This window comes from Dysidea avara, chromosome 2 (genome assembly GCF_963678975.1).
Source record: "Dysidea avara chromosome 2, odDysAvar1.4, whole genome shotgun sequence".
In the NCBI taxonomy this organism is placed as follows: Eukaryota; Metazoa; Porifera; class Demospongiae; order Dictyoceratida; family Dysideidae; genus Dysidea; species Dysidea avara.
In genome coordinates, this window is record NC_089273.1 from 18,709,406 (window position 1) to 18,729,450 (window position 20,045).

General features: G+C 36.0%; 1 protein-coding gene across 1 annotated transcript in view; it reads left to right on the top strand.

Moving 5' to 3' along the window:
- Window positions 1-8,581: 8,581 nt before the first annotated feature.
- LOC136246774 (uncharacterized) overlaps window positions 8,582-20,045 on the top strand; it is a 75,697-nt gene continuing 64,233 nt past the window's right edge. Inside the window, exons 1-2 of the mRNA XM_066038336.1 lie at window positions 8,582-8,677; window positions 18,258-18,324. Of these exons, the coding sequence (XP_065894408.1) occupies window positions 18,282-18,324 (43 nt within the window). The 5' untranslated portion in view covers window positions 8,582-8,677; window positions 18,258-18,281. The remainder of the gene's footprint in view (window positions 8,678-18,257; window positions 18,325-20,045) is intronic.

The window sequence follows — 20,045 nt, forward strand, 5'->3', positions numbered from 1 at the left end:
CAGTTTTTGTAACTACACTTCCTGTCACATATGGAGGTTGGTGCAAGATGTTTGTTTTGGCTGTTATACTACAGCAAGCCCAAATTTAGGCTATTGTGTTTGATAGTCTGTGAGTCCTTATGTTTTTGTCATATCCATTAACAAATTACTACTTGGAAAATTTGAAATTTCAGGTTTTTCTTACATCTAGGATTTGTCGTGAAATACAATGCAACAATAGCCTTTATCTTAGTTAATCATGGTTATAACAGCAACATCAGATATTAGTGTATTGTTATTATAATCATCTAGGTACTCTATTGAAGCAGTCAGTTATTATAATAAAACACTTTACTACAGTACCGCTTAAATGTAACATCATTTTGCAAGAGCATGAGCAATTAAATACTTGCTAAATAAAGGGCATGGCACCCTTTAGCTTGTAAGTACTCATCCTGTTTCATTTGGGATGAATACTTGTAAGAGAAACAGGTGCCACGCCTTTTAATTTGCAAGTTTTTTAATTACTCGCACTCTAACAAGATGATGTTATATTTGAACAGTACTGTAGAATATCCAATTAATTACTTTTAGTGGAAACTCCTTTTCAGAATTCCAATATTCACCCATGGTATATATTTCACTACATCGTCATTACATCACAATGATATAGATACACTAAATTCCCTGGGTAATGACATTTAATGTTGCTAGTGTAGTTGCTTGGCCTGCAAATGATTTATTTGTGCTGATGTATGTATACATTGTAAAAGTCTCTTCATAACATGTTAATCATTTGTTACTCACAGGACTGGACAGCACTACATTTGGCTGCTTATAACAACAAACTGAATATGGTACAGCTACTTGTAGAACTTGGTGCAGACATAACAGTGAAGGATACTGTAAGTCACTGCTGTGTTTAGTACTACTACTGTAGATATTAAGTGTGCTAGTCAATGTGTAAACACAATCACAAAACCTATACTCTCAATTGTGTACATTATTGTATAACTGCTAGTACAAAACATACAAGTCTTATTCAGTTATGTTTCTTTCATCTTGTTATATTATTGTGCTTTTCATTGCTATATCCAATCATCATTAATTTAACCCTTCAAACCCAGAATTAATTTTGGGCATGAAGTAATGTGTAAGTGCAAACTATAGGCAGAGTGTCAGGTTTCTATTATATTACTACAAGTATAAGGAAACATTATTTGATTATGGATCATAGAAATAAAAAGTAGGAAAACAAGGTGGTCACTTACACCTGCAGATATACTAGTGGACATTGTCAATCCCTATTTCAGCCTATACTCATGACTGAATTAGGAATTAAATGTCCACTGGTATATCTGCAGGTGTAAGTGATCTCTCTTGTTTCCCTACTTTTTATTTCTATGATCCCTAATTGAACTTAAAATTCCTCATACTTGTTTGTTTACATTTTTACTAACGTTATAGTAAACCCACGCATACTGCATCAAAAAAAAGGATGGCCTCAGAGTTGATGTTTTCATCTGAACATGTGTCCCAGGTATCAATTACTAACTTGAAAATGACATAGTCATTACGCTTTGCTATAAGCTATGTTCACCCCATTATACAGCATTATAGATGAAGAACAGTAGGAAAAGCACCTCTGCAATCAATCCAATCACCATGAAAAGACAGACAATTGGCAAGCCCTAAACTACTCGAGATTAAACAGTGGCCATTATGCTTCAGTGTCACTTATTTCAATCTGTTACACAGTGTTGCAAATAAAGAACATTAGGAGAAGCATATCTGCAATCAATCCAGTTGCTGTGGAAAACATGAGTGAGATACCAACACAGCCAAAGTGAAGCCACATGAATTGACTGCTTGCCAGCATTGTCAGGAATAAGAACTAGTATGTAAAAGAGGACAAAGGCAAGTCCATGATGCGTGTATTGTACTGTACGTACTGCGGTTGGTGAAAGGCACTTCTTGGGATGAAGCGACGTTGAACAGTGAAGAAATCTAGCCTGTAGTTATATCCATTGTCGAGCTATGCTTGGCTGAAGGCATCAGTTAGTCAGAATAAAAATAATTCTGTTAATTTTTTTTTTTAATTCCATGGAAATATTTTGGAAGGGTTTGAGGTAGGGACCCATCGATTTCGCCATCAAAATTTTTGGCATAATGGTTGGGTAAAAGCAATGAGCAAAATGCTGGCATAATAGGTGCAACTTTTGTGGAGTGGACATAAAAATTGCACAGAAGATCAAGATACTCTAATAGAACAGTCAGACATGCTAAAATATCGACAATGCATAGCTAATTGTTACAGGAACAACAAGTGACAATCGAGATACCCTAATAAAACAGTCACACATGTTAAGCAATATTAGCTGGCTTCTTGCTTTACATGTTAAAAGTAATTTCTGATCGAGATACTCTAATAGAACTTTAAGGTGAAACTGTAGCTTTACACTTGGAAATATTCAATTAACAAAGATCAGTGCTGAGCAAAATTTATAATTCTTGAGCAAAATATGGAGCATAATAGGTGAAAAATAAAAGAATTGCTGGAAAGAAAAATAGTTAGAAAAAAAAAAGCAAAATAGACTGGTCCCTAGTTTGAGGTTAGTCTAAAGACGTTTTTGGGCTTGGCTGTGCCTGACCAATACTGCCAAGGTGTCTTGAAGACAAATTGAGGCTGGTTTTAGGGCAATATTTTTTTGCTGGAAAAACCGAGTTCTGCATGATCCCTATTATACAGTACCACCATACTGTATGATATAACAGGATATTCTTATACATGAAATAAAACCTAATTTCCTACCTTATGTATATCCAACACTAAAGATTACTTTTAAAATGAAGCAATGAATGGAAGACACAGGTGAGTATAAAGAGTGGACTCAGGACCAGGGATCCAAGGACCCTGGGACCGGTGAAGACCCAACTTTCATGGGGATTTTGCAATGTTTATATACATTCTGTACTTTTACTAGACACTTCTGCTAGTCACAGTGGCTAATCTCTCATGGTCAAACCACTTTCTGTCTGTTGCAATTGTTTACACTATGTTTAATTCAATTACAAATAACATATAAGCACCACTGAAAGTTGCCTGCATTGAATACTAGGCTACTGTGCTACACAAAGAGCACACTAGCCTAACATGTCACCAGTTAATAAAGTTCAATGACATGAAAATGGCTTCAGTGAAGCGATTACTGCAAGGTACACCAGCAGCTCGATAAACAATCTTTGTGCAACGTAGCTAGCACATAAAGACAATGACCTGTTACCCTTTTAGAATAAGCCCCTGATTAATACATTTACTGAAGGCGTGAAGAATGAGTGGCCTACATACAAGGCACTTATAATTTCTAGGCAATGTACAAAGAGCAGTCCACAGGACAGAGAAAGAGTGGTCTAGGCTATTTCAGACTGGCCATAAAGGTATCTCAGTAGTACCAGGATAGAAAGTAAGTATGTAAATTTCCTAAAAATTCCACAAAAATGTTGGGTTCCCACAGGTCCTTGGAGTCCCTGAGTCCACTGTTTATACCTACCCTCTTTAGGCTCCCTTTCCTTGTGCTTTTATCTAATCCAAACTTCATTATGGTCAATAAGCTACAAGTCACATGATCAATTTGTGCTGTCCAGACAATGGAGGTACCTGGATAATAGAGGTTTGGATAAGGGAGATTCCACTGTACGTGCATGTTACTGTACATAGGCTAGTCCCTACTAAACTTTATCACATGGTTTCAGTGATCAGCCAGTCCACCTTCAATAAACTCAATTAAAATAGAAATTCAGTACAGTAAATAAACAGCCTTTACTCATTGAATAAATGTTTATTTTCTGTCATCATTGCTGGAATGTAATCTGTTGTATACCACTGGGCAATTGGAAACAGTGGAAATGGAAAGTGGAAATGGAAAACGGAAATGGTCAAATCGTCATATAAATGTATCCTAGAGTGAAACCCTTATTTAGTGGCCACTTCTTAAATTTCACCTTCTTATAAAGACCACCTCTGTACAGAGACCACTTTATAATTAGATCTTCATGGCATACTGACCACTTCATGGTCACCTTTTATAAAGATCACCTCTTTGCAAAGACCACCTCTTCACATTGCAATAATAGCTAGGTTCCAAACATCTTATGTCAGACCGCTTTATCAAAACAGGTAAAAGACTATATAGGCTCTTTGTTGATACAGTATATTTTAGTGTACTAGCTACATTTCACTTGCATGGAATATTTTTGTATGACACATTCAGTACCATAGTATTATCTATGCTGGTACAAACTAAGCGATGATGGTATATGACTTGAGTGAAGTGTGGACAAAGAGATGACATTGATTTGAGCCATGAAATACTGGGTAAGATAAAGTTTTACACATAAAGCAAAATATCAGTACAAATTTTAGTGTGTATGTGATAAATGTTCACTGAGCTTTCATCAATTATTTGCATACAAAAGACAGATCGTTTGTAATGCCTTCAGGGTAAACTAATTAGAATATTGAGTTAATACTCAGATTGTAAATGGAATAGCCGTCATAAAAGTCTCTGGTAATTTTCAATAATAGCCATGCAGTTTTAATGAAGCCAAACATGTGTGTCAGGCACACAATTATGACTACCAGATAAAATGCAATTAGGAATTAGTGTAGTTGGTACATGTTCACCTGAGACCCTGCCAAATATAGTAGTATCAAAGAGGTCAACATGTGTTCACTCCCAATAGTTTTGTACTGTAACAAGCATGTTTTATGTTTTAAACATGTTTGTATACCTGAATTGTACATACTCTATGTATGGGATATTTTTAAAGCCTCACAACTCACTTGTTCTTGCCTGTATCAAAGCACTTTTTTAGTTGGCTTCACAGTGCTACTAAATGTTTGGGCAGCTGGCCCTTGTAACAAGAGTTAGTAACAAGAAACAAGGGCTAGGTTAAGGTGAACAGACTATAGTAGATGTGTTAATTAAAACCATCTCACCATCAAATTTGTAGAGCTTCCAATATACTGCTTCTAAACTGCTATTACTTGTAGACCATACAATATGTTATACGTAGTTAAAGCACCGATGCACATGTGTATGAAAAATACAGTGTGAGGGTGTGTGTCAAGATGCTTATATAGTACAATGCAAAGCCAAGTGCTGTATTTGTCTCGAGACACCCCAAGTACTGTATTTTTCAAATACACAAGCATGGGTACTGCTTTAAGTATTTTATTGCACTTCCTGGCTGCATTTGGTGTATAAGACTAAAAATTTGTAAGGGTGATGAGCACCACAGGTACTACAAACACACCAAGTTTAATCAAAATCCGAGAGGTGACCCTAAATTCTTTGTTGATTTAACACAAAATGACTCCCATCATAATGCCACACATGTAGCACTCTTTTTGTTGTTTAAACTTCTCACTGCATGGGCTCCGAGAAAATATTTGAACAACAGATATCACATGCAAGGGCCAGGCTTGCATCGATTATGCTGGCATAAGTTTGAGCATAATAAGGAATGAAAAACCTAAAGCATAATGGTGGAATAATGGAGCATAATTGCAACATATGGGGTAAATTTCTGCCACAGTGAGTATAACTTCTGCTATAATAGTCACAAATTCAACAAGGGATAATTTGTTTTGAACAGTGAAATTATTCCTGACAACTAGTAGAAACAATGCACTATAGTCTTGCTGCAAGTTTACACTTGACAGAATGAATGCTTATCATTGTGGGTTTAGTTTTATAGGACACATGCAGTCATGTGCCAACTAGCACAAAGGCATGGCATTTCAATTTAGTTGAGCTTCATTCATTGAATTCTAACATGTAGCACCATCTGAACTTTGATATGATGATTATGATTATTGAAAGACAATAGTTATGATGGAAGCTCTTATCTAGTGAATGTCTGGACATTGAGTCTTTGCAAGTCTGCAGTGAGACTGAGATTAACGAATGTGACCGAATTTTGAAAACTGTCGATCTATACACTACTACTTTTGCAATAAAATGCATTTAAACACAATGGCTAAAACAAGTTCCAGAAAAAAATTTTGCAAGTTTTTATTACCTCACTGGTTGGTGAATTGAGACTCCAATGGATAAATCCTGCACATCATATTTTTCTGTTCATAGGGAGTTCAAAAATGTTTGTTTCATCTCCATACAAGGAAGGGTTTCTAAGTTACAAATGTTTGTTTATGTTGTGGGGACGAAAGAACTTACCGACGATCGTTCTTCAGTTAATTCGCCTTACTTCTCAAATACAGAAGTATCTCTTGGGAAAACACTATACCGTAGTGGATTGACAAATTCATGACAAACACAATGAGCCAAGATTCAACTCCGTATGCCATTGTGTCAGTAAGTTATGTAGGTTTATGTAAGTGCCTGTAGATTATTTTCTTGATGGCTTCTGTACATATTGATTTATTTGCTCGTCTGGCTGTCTACTGCTGTAATTCCCACACTGCTCAACTTATGAAGCTGAAACCTATCTGTCCCTATAGACAACAAAGAACAAGTGAAATGAATGTTGGAAAATGTGTGGATATTGATGGTTTTCTAAAATTAGATCACAAATAAAGATCAAGATTCTCTAATAGAACAGTCAAACACTCTAATAAAATAGTTATCGTACATGAAAGATAAAATGAGAACAATTTAATCCAGGATATTAATATGTTCTTGGCATGGTGCTGCAAATGCCAGATACAGATTGTACTTAGCAATTTTGCTGTCCTTTGAATACCAATTGCTACAACTCAAACAATTGATCAGAATTATTAAGAATCCATATTTACACACAAAATTACCATGATATAATGCCTAGAGCTTCTGAAGGACTGCTCATATGCCCACAGATCTCCTGCTCTAATATGCCTACTAATTCTGGAATACATTCCCTTTTCAAGCTTTTGCTACTATTTTGTGTGCTGCAGTTAAAGTGACACTTCTCCATTCACATTAATTTTATTATAATTATGAGGAATTTCTCTGCACAAAATTCAACAAACACATAAAATAAAAGCATAATGCATTTATGATAATCACAAAAACAGGCATAGTAGGTAGAAAATTGGGAAATTCCTAAAAGCATATTAGGTAAAGTTTGGAGAATAAGCCTAGCAAGGACTAAACAGCAATAAAATTATAGGTGCTTCTGGGTTTAATACAGTGAATGGTTTGATAGTTGCAGTTCACAAGAGACATTGCTGTTGCATGATGGTTTCATGGCTTCTCATGTGAAGGTATGTATTTCTGTGCGTGTAGCTTTGGCTGAAAGTTTCAACATGATCTTAAAAGTGGGTACTCCCACCCCCTAGTTCAGATGCCATTGACCCTTCCTGTGCCTGGACAATACAATCTTGGTTGGCCCCTCAAGGTTACTATATAAATCACTTTGTTTTCTTGCACTTGGCATCTAGTAACTACTTTGTGATTAGTAACTACTTTGTGATTAAACCAGAATACTTCATAATTTTCTGTAATTTAGTACAGCACATACTACTTCCAAATTAAGTGGATTACAGACACACTTCATCTACTGTTCTCTGTAACTAAGGTATGTAAGGCCATGTAACAAGCATAGCATAGCTGAAACTGCTAACGTAAAGTGATACATTGCTTGTGCATAATAATCCTCAGTATATACGTAGAATTAGTAATTTAATCACTTTGTTTCTCGAAGAGAAATTATCTGTAACTACAAGTTTTTTTTTGTTTTAATTTTTTATACTATTACAATTACAAACAACTATTACAACTACATAAACTACAGCTAGCTACAAGGGGAAAACTATTACTTAGGGGAAAAGGGGATTGTCATCATCATCCGAGCCCTGAAAGGCCCAGTACCTCAAGATCATCTTAGCAGGTTGCATGGGATGAATGTGTTTTGTATGTAGTGACTAGTTCTGTTTAATGACCACAACTCTTTGAGTTTGTAGAACATCATCTCTTAACTGTAGAGATATCAGCTGGATACATGTTACTTTATAGGGATCAGCTATAAACAAATCAACCTGTAGAAATATGTGTTGGAAACAAAATCATCTTTCATTGTTAAACATACAAATATTTTTAAACAGACAAAAAACTGCACACAACACTTCTTCCTTTGTTCCAATATTCCTGCAGAAAACAAAAAAAAAAACAAGTTAGAAGGAAGCACCAAAGCCAGTTAATGGCTGGCTTTGTGGCTTGCAATACAAAAAGAAGTGATATCTAAACCAAAACAGCCAAGCTGTAAAAAAAAGAGTGCGGCCCCCAAAAAGGCCAGGATGAAAAAAGATATGAAATCCAAGATGGCGGCCAAGAAATCGCTGTGATGGTAGGTTAATGGAAAAATTTTAATTACGACAATTCTGGTGAATTTGCGTTGCCTCCTCCTAGTTGGTTTAGATTTCATTAACAAATCATACAGTAAATTAAATTTCAAATGTACAACCATACATAAGGGTATCAAATCAATACAGTAATGAAATAAAAAAGAATCTTAAAATTCCATGTCTCTCCCTTTAATATGATATTTGTATTCTGTATTGTTTGCAAGTGTAATCATCCACTTTTATCATTTGTAGAGGGGTTGGACTCCCTTAAAATTGGCTGCAGAGAATAACCACATTGACGTGGTCTATTACTTTATAAGGAGCTGTAAACAAAACATTTCACAATTTTCACAGGTAAGGAATGTCTACAGCAACGTGTTACAATTGTGACATGTCTCTGAGGTAGCAGATTTGGGTGCATTTAAGTGTGACTACTGTTACTACATTAATGAATTATTGTGTAGTATTATCCATAGGGTTGGTTCTTACTAAGGCTGGAACAATATTCATATTATCTGATATCCTGATATTACTTCAGTATCCAGATAATAGTTTGAAGCCAGTTGTCAATAATTTAATTAAAACAATTTCTTGTTAACCTTTCTTGCTTTCATGTTAATCATAGCTACATGCAAATTTGATTACTACAGAAATGTTATGTTTGTTTCTGATCTAAAGTGTTGGAAAACACACGTGCTCATTCATAGCGTGATGTCACTATTCATATAGTACCATAGTACTGTATATTAGGGATCATGTAGCTGTGGGCTTCTTGGCTTTCAAAATCGCATGGAAAATATCCTAAATTTACCTTCAAAACAGCTTTGCAGTATTGGTTAAGCATAACTAAGCCCAAAAATTTCTTCAGAGCAACCACCGCCATTCCAACAAGTTTCTATGGAATTAAAAAAAAAATTCTATTTAAGTAAAATTTCTACTGACTAACTGATGCCTTCAGCCAAGCATAAATCAACAATGTGCAAGGCTGCAGGCTTGAGTTTTGTACTGTTCAATGTTTCATCCAGAGACTACCTTGTGTATTGTATAGCTACAGTGGGTTGTATAGTGTAGAAGGTTCTTCTTAGGTATTTATTAGGAATTATGGCTTATTTATCATGTAATATTTACCTGGTAGAATGTTTACAAAGTATTCTGATCACAACACTCAGCCATGGTGTTCAGTAAATAGAAAATGAATAATAGCGAGATAACTTGTACAATGTATATAGTGTCCACTATAGGTACAGTATAACAGGCCGGATCAGTAGTCCATGACTTGCTTGGCTACACATGAGCATCCCAACTTCAATAGCGGTATTGCTACTGTGAGTGGCTACATAATATTTTAGCTGTGCCCCTGTAAACATTTCTTGATGAAATGAAAAGCTGAAGCATTGTACATTAATAGTTTAGCAACATAATTATTATCGCGTAGAAACTCTGCTGTACATTATGAATGCCTGATGAGTTTTGCAGCAACTCTACTGGCTACAGTTAGCTATCTACATACCTATCTTCAATAGCAAACTAATACAGTACTAGTCTGGCATCTGTACATTAACATGCTACAAATTGTGCGTGCTTCCTGTGGCATAATTACTATTGTAAAGCAGACGTAACTGAAGTAGCCACGAATAAACTAACATAGTGAATACAACACTAATAGCCAAAAGTAATCATCAAAGTGCCACACCCAGTGCTATACATGACATCACTCCAGGTGTCTATCATCAATGAAACAGTAATATAAAACAGAAACACAAGTTCATTTGATGTTTTAAGTGTACTAAAGTACCGTATATGACCGTATAGAAGCTCTGGCGTTTATTTCCTATAAATCATTTTTGACCTGGCGTTTAAACGAGACCAACGTTAATTTGGACCCGGGCGTTTATTTCTTACTAGCCAGTCGTTGAGAATGGCAGGTGCCCGTACAAGTACCTACGAAATACGAAATCCATAGCCTATCACATACATAAACCCATTTGGACTCCTCTGCTGGGTGAAACATTGGAAGTCGGGCGGAAAGATGACAATGACCACGATAAATACACTATGGCCATCACCAGAAGAGAAAGCATAGTCGAACAAGACAAGACATCATAAGACTGGTGACGAGACATCACTGTATAGTTAGCAGCTGACACGAGTTTAGAACTCTTTTCAGTGCATATCATTAGCACCCTGGCATTTAAATGAGCCCCGGCATTTATTATGACAGTGCCCTAGCTGTACCCGGCATGTATTTGAGCCCAGCTTTAATACGGTCATATACGGTACTTACTTTACTAGCCATTAGTATACAATGCTAATGGCCAAAGTACCACCCAAGTGCTATACATGACATCGTACCAGGTATATAGTGTCAACCAAAAAAGCAAATTATATAATTATATCATTGGAACAACTCCTTGGAAAAGGCCTTGTGAGTCCAAAGTTGCTTAGATAAATTGTGACGCAGTCTGAGAAAACTGATCTTATTGCCTGTTTAAAAGTATCAAGAAGTGCTAACTATAAGTATTCAGTGTGATGGAGCTCGCCAATGGATGAAGCTATATATACCAAATTTTCACATGTTTTATGCTATATTCCTCATCTTCCAGAGCATCCACTGTACAAGTACCAAACAGCTAAGTGCAAGTAGCTGTTTATAGAAATTTAAGAGGAAGGCATATGGATGGATTAGATTTAAAATTGAAGGACATTTACAACACAGGTCTGTATTCAACACTGCAGAGCTGTACAGCCACATACAGCCATCCCCAGGCTGGCCAGAACTCCATTAGAGCCCCAGAGTGCTTGTACAGATCACCACTGTGCTTGGTAAAAGTAGTCAGCAAAAGCAGACCACTCAAGTCTAGCTGATTTTGATTATGAAATTTGATAGTTTATTTTTGTAGCTTTGTGTTCTGGGTGAAAATCAAATCTGTAGTCATGGGCAATAAAATCGGTTTTCCAAAACCAGTCACAATTAACCAGCTCAGAAAAATTACTTGAAAAACGTTTTGTACAGGGGGTTTGGGGCTCAGCACTCTGGAGAGGCTTAATTCCTCTAAAAATATCTCTAACTGTGATTGAGCAAGTATGCTTGCCTAACAGCTAATGCTTACTTAACTGCAGTTCCAACGATTCAACTAGAGTCCAGGATGTGATGACAAGATATATCTACTGGATGATTAATAATTTTATAAAACATTACTGCTAAAGTTAATTCATGTAATCAGATTTCCATTGTTTGCCAATCAAGTTGAGATAACATAGATGTAACACTGAAGTATTTGGAGTAATCACTAATTACAAATCTAGTGGCTTTCCTTTATACCATCTCTATTTGTTGTATGTTAAATTGTGTGTAAGGGGACTAAACGACTGCTGGATACTTGAGAATGGGGCATGTATATGTTTAATAGTATTCGGGTTATACATCTTGTGCATACTGTCCAATATGTCTCTGAAAAAATTCCAGAGTTGAATTTGTTTTACCAATGACTTTAGAGATGTGTGTAGAGCAAGACAAATTCTGAGAAATAATCAAGCCAAGATATTTTGTAGATGGTACTTTCTGACCTTTCAACAGATAGTGATACTCAGAAGGGGGAGGCTTGTTTGTAACTATACTATTAGATGTTCGCGCTTTGTAAAAGTCAAAGGTAACTACCAGATCTTTGACCACAGAGCTAATTTAATAATGTAATTTTGCAAGGTTTGGGCTGTTAATGTTTTCATAAATCAATACATTATCACCATAAAGCTTCAGTACAGAGTTAATATTGATGAATAGAAGTAATTATAGAAGGGGGGCCCAGCAAAGACCCTGGGGTAGACTAGAGGGCACAAGAGATGGTACACTAAACTTGTTGTCTACAGGTACTTAGCTTGTTGAGTTCTATTGGTGAGAAAGTCACATTCTAAACATGCTCCAGAAATTCCATAATATCCAGTTTCTGACATGGGGTACTTTGTCAAAGGCCTTTGAAGAGTCCAGAAAAAGAATATCACCTTGGTCCCCAGAATTGAGACATATGGCTATGTCATGTATAGTTGTTAATGAGCTGTGTCTTGCATGAGCAATTCTTCCTGAATCCATGTTGGGAATCACATAAGATAGAGTTTGTCTCAAGGTGTTTGTACACTGAACTACTGTACATACTATGTACTCAATGATCTTACATGGTATACTTGTTAGGGATATCAGCCTGTAGTTAGCAAGATTTTTATGTGATCCTTTCTTAAAGATTGGAGTGATACTGGCAGTTTTCCAGTCACTGGGAAGATGATGTTGATGTAGTTATACTTTAAAGCCATCTTATAAGCAGTCCATTTGGGATCTAAAGGCTCTATAGCTTTGTAGCTCAATTTAACCACACCATTCACCATGTGATAATAGTATTGTATGGGGATGCCCCTAGGTCTGGTAGAGTAAAGGCATCCTCCTCAGTAAAGACAGATAAAAAGTGTTTGTTGATAGTGTCAGTCTTCTCTTGTGAGTCACTTACTGCTGACCCATTGATTTCCAGTGGTGACTTATGTAGGAAATCTCATGACAATGTCAAACTTCTAAATACCAGGAAATCAACAGCTTGGCAGAGGAAATGTCCAGACACATGAAATGTTAGGAAATGTCACAACATGTGTTATTTACAGTATACTGGTTTACTTCAGGTCTGATATACAGTGGAATCTAAGCCAGTCACCTTTGGGCCAAGATTTCTTGGCCTTAATAGGCAGGTGGCTGCTTTAACAGGTGGATTAGGGTATACACTTCTCACTAGGGTAATTTAAAGCTGGTCTTTTAAAAGAGGTGGCCTTTCTTTACAGGTGGCCACTAAGGCAGGTTCCGCTGTAGCAATAAAAAGAATATGACTGGAAAATTCAACACTGACAATTCCTGTACATTTCCATACTGATATTTGGTCCAGAAATCTCACCTTTTTTCCTATTGATTCTAGGTTAAGGAAGTAGGAGAGAAAGTGGTAAACTGTGTGTGCTATAACACTGGGATTTATCTTTAAGTTGAGTTGATTGTGTCTGTGTCTGTGCCACTGCACAGACATGACACTCATAACTGTTGCATGACTATAGTACCAGTATCAAGTAGTTACTATGTTGAGCTAAAAAGACGCTCGTTCTGTCCAGAAAGTAAGCTATTAAGAAGCAAGTTATGAGTGCTAGCATTGAGATTTATCCTTCGAGTGTTTTGTGTCAGTGCCACACCATGTCAGACATTGGTACTGGACACCTAGCTGAATGCTAACAATGCCTGTCTTATCCAGAAAGTAAGTTAATAGTAAGGACATTTTGTTTTTGGCTTTGTTTGATAAATGTAGTAAGCAACCACCAGCGAGACCACAGGTTACTAATGATTTAGTAACCCAGCCACAAGTTTCTATTGGATTTAGTAACCTCTGACATCAAAGGAAATAATATGTAAATTTTCTAATGGAATTAGAAATAATCAGTCATGGGTACAGAATCAAGTATAGTGATTAGATGTCCACTAGTACATTTGCAGGTGTAGACAACCTTCCACAATGTACTTTTAATTCTATGACCTTAATGAACCATAAACCATAACATACAATGTACTACATCTGTGTGTTTGCTTTTAGTCATGACTAGAATAATGAGTAATAACCACCTACCTAATCAGTTTTCAAAAATATGAACAAGAATCTTTTAATAAAGTTTCGTTGACCTAAGTTCAAAAGTTCCATTTGCTGTTTTGGATGAGTACACTTGATAATCTATTTTGCTAGCCATCAGTGAACTAAGATCAACCTGCTATGCTAATTATAATACTTATCATCATAACACAAAAATTTATTATAAAATACCATTAAAGCAGTTTCTCCTGTAAGCTGAATTAAAGCAGTATAAACTGTTATTATGGTACAGATATTAAAGGAATTTTGTTAATGTGTGTTCTTTGTACTCTTAATAAATTAGAGAAGTTCCTATTAAAGTTGTGACAGTTTAATAAACCACCACCTCTATTATTTTAGTACAAACAAGTATACATAGGTAGAGTTAAACATTATATAGAACTTTCTGAGTTGTCTTCTTTGGAGCATTTTCTGAAGTATACTTGAACTACTTCAGTTATCATTCCTCAGACCATTACTAAAAGTGTTCATATAATGTTGTTTCTAGTTGTAGGACTAGCAAATAAGATTAGTTTGGCTAGTTTTGATGTTTTAAAGTGTGTTGTATGTGATTAAGCTAGCTATATATCTGTAATTACTAGAGTTGTACTGATAATCGGATTGGTAATCAGTAGAAGCTGATAAAATTAGCTGTAATTACCATAATTGGAAATTGGTTGTAATGGGCTTAGGCCAGCAGATTATGGGCATCTGGATTCAGCGGAATGGAATGGTGGACTGGAATGGACGGGAATAGAATGGTGGAATGGACTGGAATGGTGGACTGGAATGGAATGGTGGAATGGAACAGTACTTTGGTAATTTCAATTGGTGGTCACCTCTTTATAAAGACCACCTCTTTATAAAGACCGTTTTACTTTAATGTTTAAAGTGCTGCTATCTGGTTGTTTTAGAGTGTATCCCCATAGAATGGTCTTATTGATCAGTTGTGCGCCACATGCCTAGAGTGATATCTGATTGTAATATAGCAATATACCCCATGCAAAAACAGTTTGGCTGTATGAAGTGATGTCCCCATCAAACTAAAAGTAACTGACAACTAAAGGAGCTATTATTTGGGTGAGGCCAAGAAATACTGACAAATAACTTGCTATAATTTATAAAAATTTGGTCCATCATCATTCACTCATACAGTCTTGCTGCATTCCTAATTAATTCCCTGTAACTCTAATTGGCTAGTAATTTATTATTATCAGCACTTTACAGTGACCAGCACTGAAGGTCTGACAGCAACATGTGCTGCAGCCTTAGGATTACCTTTACCTAATTCAAGGACTTAGAACTAGCTGCCTTTTTTCTCCTCTACAACACCGAATTATTGAGAAAGGTACCAATTTACTAGCCAATTAAATTTACAGGGAATTAATTCAGTCAGACTGCACAAGTCAATGATAAAGGACCAAGATTATTGTAAATTATACTTAGTTGCCAGTATATATTGACATTCATTTCTAGATATTAGCTCCTTTAGTTGCCAGTTGCTTTTAGTTTTGTGGACACATATTTTTCTGTATAGTCAAGCTGTTTTTTGTATGGGGTATATAGCATGTATTGTATCATAAATCAGATATCACTGGCTTTTCTAGGGGACACAACATGTGACACACAATTCATTAATAAGACTGTCTTATATGGCTCTAAAACAACAATTCAGATATTAAAGTAAAGTGGTCTTGGTAAAGAGGTGGTCTTTGTTAGAAGGTGGTCTTTTAAAAGAGGTGACCACTAATTGAAATTACCTAAGTACCGTTCCATTCCACTGTTCCATTCCATTCCACCATTCCAGTCCATTCCACCATTCCAGTCCATTCCACCATTCCAGTCCACCATTCCATTCCACTGAATCCAGACGCCCGCAGATTATTAGTCTATTCAGCTTCAGCAGCTGCAATACCACTGGAGGGCTGGTGTCAAAGGCTCTGGTATGTACTTGGGCAATTTGTTTATGTTTTGTGGTGACCACAATAGTAAACAGTGGTGGTTCAAGCCCTAGCCCACTTGTCTCACTAACAACTTTAATTGAGATAAGTGTGCAATTTCACAGAGTTGGCTTTACTAGTTCTACTTTTAGTGAGGTGTGCACAAGTATAATTGTAGAGACCTACAATCGGGTATCGGTTAACTATCAGTAAAACGGGGTAAAAATATATCGGATATCGGTTTTCCCTAAAAAGTGGGAATCGGTACAACTCTAGTAATTACTGTACTGTATCCACCACATAACTGTTCTTTCTTAGTTATAGAGTATTAGAGCCCTCACTACTTTATGGCTATTTAAAGGCATTATTCACGTCTTTTAATCTTCCTACAGTGGAACCTCTCTTATCTGGGCAGTCTGGTGGATACTACTGTCTGTATCTCAGAAATATCTGTAACTAATAAGTGGTTGCTAATATGCTGAAGTAACTGTTGTAAATTATTATTATTGCTGTCAGTTTGTATTATACAGTTTGTTGGGTAGAAGTCACTACAGAGCATTTATGGTCACTCCCCTTGGCTGTAAAAAATGTTTTATCACCTAGCAACCAATTATCAGTACAATAAACAAGCCACCGAACAGGTAAACCACCACCTTTAGGCTTCCTCCTTGTGCTTTCATCTAACCCAAACTTCATTATTGTCAATAGATTACCAGCAACATCACTATTTTGGGCTGTCTGGACAACACAGGTGCCCACATAATATAAGGGAAAACAAAAATCAAATACTCATTATGGAACAAGGAATTTGATTATTTGGTTGTTGTTTACACAACTGTAACCACAAATCCATTATTTTAAAGTGCAAAAATCAGCCTATGTGAAACTGCATAATTATGAAATTTTATAGCTGTTCAGTCTAGTATTGTTTATAATAACAAATAAACATTGCTCACCTGTTAGTAGTTGAAATGATTATCTCCAAGTCTGGTTTTCAGGTATTTGACTAAGCGTGCATTTGCATATACACTCAGTGGCGGATACAGAGGGGTTGCAATGGTTTCAGCTGAAACCCACTCTGAGAATAGTGCGCGCCCCAAATTTATTAGTGGGTGATAAAATCACCACGAGTTATACGTAGTGTGTTACAGTAGGGCCGAAACTTTCACTTTTTCCTTTGAAATCACAATTATGGCGTTGAAGAGCAGCAGGTTGTGACCTTTTTTTTTTGGTCTTCGACTTACAGTAGGCTGAAGTTGAATGGAATCTGAAACCCCCTCTGAAAATTTCTAGATCTGCCACTGACACTACTGATTTGAGATGTACAAAAGAAACAACACGTCACTCTAAAATAACAGTATAATCTGTCTCCTTATTGTTTCTCTTCAGTACAGTGTCATTATCACTACAAAATCAAATCATCTACAGTGCTTATTGTCAACCACCAAAAAAATTTGTGATGGTGTCATCTCATCTGCAATAATGTGCAAGGATACCACATGTGCCAAGTAGTGTTGTTCCAGTTCTCAGTACTGGAGCTATATAAAAGTAATTCCAGTACCAGTAATTTTATTCTACATGTAATTCCAGGTATAGAACTAGAACTTGAGCTATAAAGAAAATTAATAAACTACTGGAACTGATTCCTAATAATGTGATTTGTTTATGTGATAACTGTTTGGCACTTTGATACTCCTACTCTAAGTACCATAATTTTGATAACTCTGTATCCCATAATTGAAATTTTAGATCATCACAACAATTGTACATAAATTCTTTACTATGATCCTACAAAGCATGGCACAGTTTAATGGTGGTAATTTTATTTATTTGGCTAGCAAATTGTACTATTCTTTTTATTAGGACTGTTATCTGCTAGCATTATTCCAGTATAATGATTATTGGTGACAATCATGGTAACATACATAATAGATTAAACCTAGTGATGAAGTAGCTTTCATTAGCTGTTCCTACAGTAGTCAGCAATAAAATGTTGTGTAAAGCATTAATAAATGTGACCAGGCCTGCAAAAATAAGGCATGTGAACATGAACTACACTCCATCACATAACAGATCATACAGTATCTCAATACTGGAATGGTAATATCTGCATTCTACAACTGGTATTGTGTAACTAGTTAACTGTTTAATAAGTGATGAAAATTACATGGACTAGCATAATGACATAATAAGTTATGAATCATGAAAGTTTTAATTTTATATGCCCACATGCCCTAATTTCTCAGGCTCAGTCACAAACAAAGTTACACTTTAAATTATATGTACAGTATGACATTAGTAATGGTCATAGTACCTGTGTGCTGTATTATTGTTGGTGTATATTTAATACAGAGAGATCAAGCCAAAATCAATCACATGGTAGCTGAATATGAGAGAGCTCATCCTGAAGTAGTAAAAGGTAAGATCGAACCTCCTCCATAATCACAAAGTATAATATTGCAGTTCCTTTAAAATGTTCACACCACTGTCACTAATCACCATTTGCTTGTCCAATGCTCCCTTCAATACCTCACTGTTTACATAGCAATATTAATGCTAGAATGAGTAAGATCAAGCCACACAGTATAGTATGTCATGAGGCTCAAGAAGCCAGCACACCACACTGTGGGTATATAGACAGTAAGAAACCACAATTTTCACACATATGTAGCTCTATGATTCCAATTTTACTGTAGGGATGCCCACCAGCAGAAGCTCATAATCGTCATTGCTTATAAGCCTCTACCATTACGTAAGGGAGTCCACATACTAATTTTGAAGGAAATCTACCTAGCCGTTCCAAGATATGTACAAGCAACCAAAGTTTTTTGTTTTACTTCTTTCCATAAATTTGGTTCATTAATACAAATCTCAGTACCAATTTTGGTTGAAATATGATCAAGGTTCGTTATGACCAATTATTTGTATAAAATAATATCAAACTTTTCCAAGTGTACAGAGTAAACTACTTTGAGAATCAGTTGAAAAATGGTCTGTAGCTAGTTAGATTAACCTTTATAGGTGTGTCTTTAGTAACCTGAAAGAAGCCAACATTAAAATCACCAAGATACATCTCAAAAACCAACAGTGTGTAACTATGAGATAATATCATGTGAGTAGGTCTGGAAAAACTGGTCTTGTCACCCATGACAGCAGATTTGATTATTCACCAAGAATAAAGATATGTGTGTGTGTGTTTGACATGCTGGCTTGTTTAACTCTAGTTTCGTCTGTTGTTCTACTACTTTTTTGCTATGATCCCCATCAAACTCTAATTTTTCCTTGTACTTGTTTAATATACATATAGTTTTTATACAATTATATTGTATAGCTTTTATGACTTATAACAGTTTAGAAGCAGTCTCTATAAATTTGGTGTGAGAGTTAACTAGACCTGCATAAAATATGTGAAAAGGGGTCTTATAACCTATTCAAGTTTGACGAGTCATACCCCATCATGTGTTTAATCCACTGACTTACAATTACATCCAGGAATAGTGCTACAGTAGGAGTGTAAGGTAACCATATTTCAGGTTGGTACCAAACACACAAGTCACGTTATGGATTCCCAAGTACATACATGCAATTGGAAAGGTGATAAGACCCCATTTTGAAGATCCGGTCAGAAATGTAGTTTTAGGTCTCTGTTGGACTAAGTTGAATTATACTCTGGCTGCTTGTGTGAGCATGTGCATGTTTACAAATACACATCAATTAAGGAATCCGCACTGTGCCTATACACTTGAAAATGTGAGTGTAAGCAGTCAAAAGGCTCTGTGTTGAACAGATGCTAACCACATACATAATTCAGAACACACTATAGAAGTATAGCAAAGCTGAAAAGATACTGTTCTGATTACACATTTCATATTTTATTACTAAGAGGTTATTAATTACCATTTATGTAATAAGCGTATACCGTATAGCGAGTTATTTTTGAAATAGAAAATTCCGTACAAGAAGCAAACTCTGAATTGTGGTGTCACAAATTATGAAGATGCGTGAATGTTTGCCAAAAACTGACTTACTGATAGAATAATTTCCATCCCTGTACACTGGAGAGAGAAGACTGAGGGAATCTCAAGTGGAGTAAGTTTACTGGCTCGATCATGCTTGATTGTAGCTAGCTAGCTATAGCCA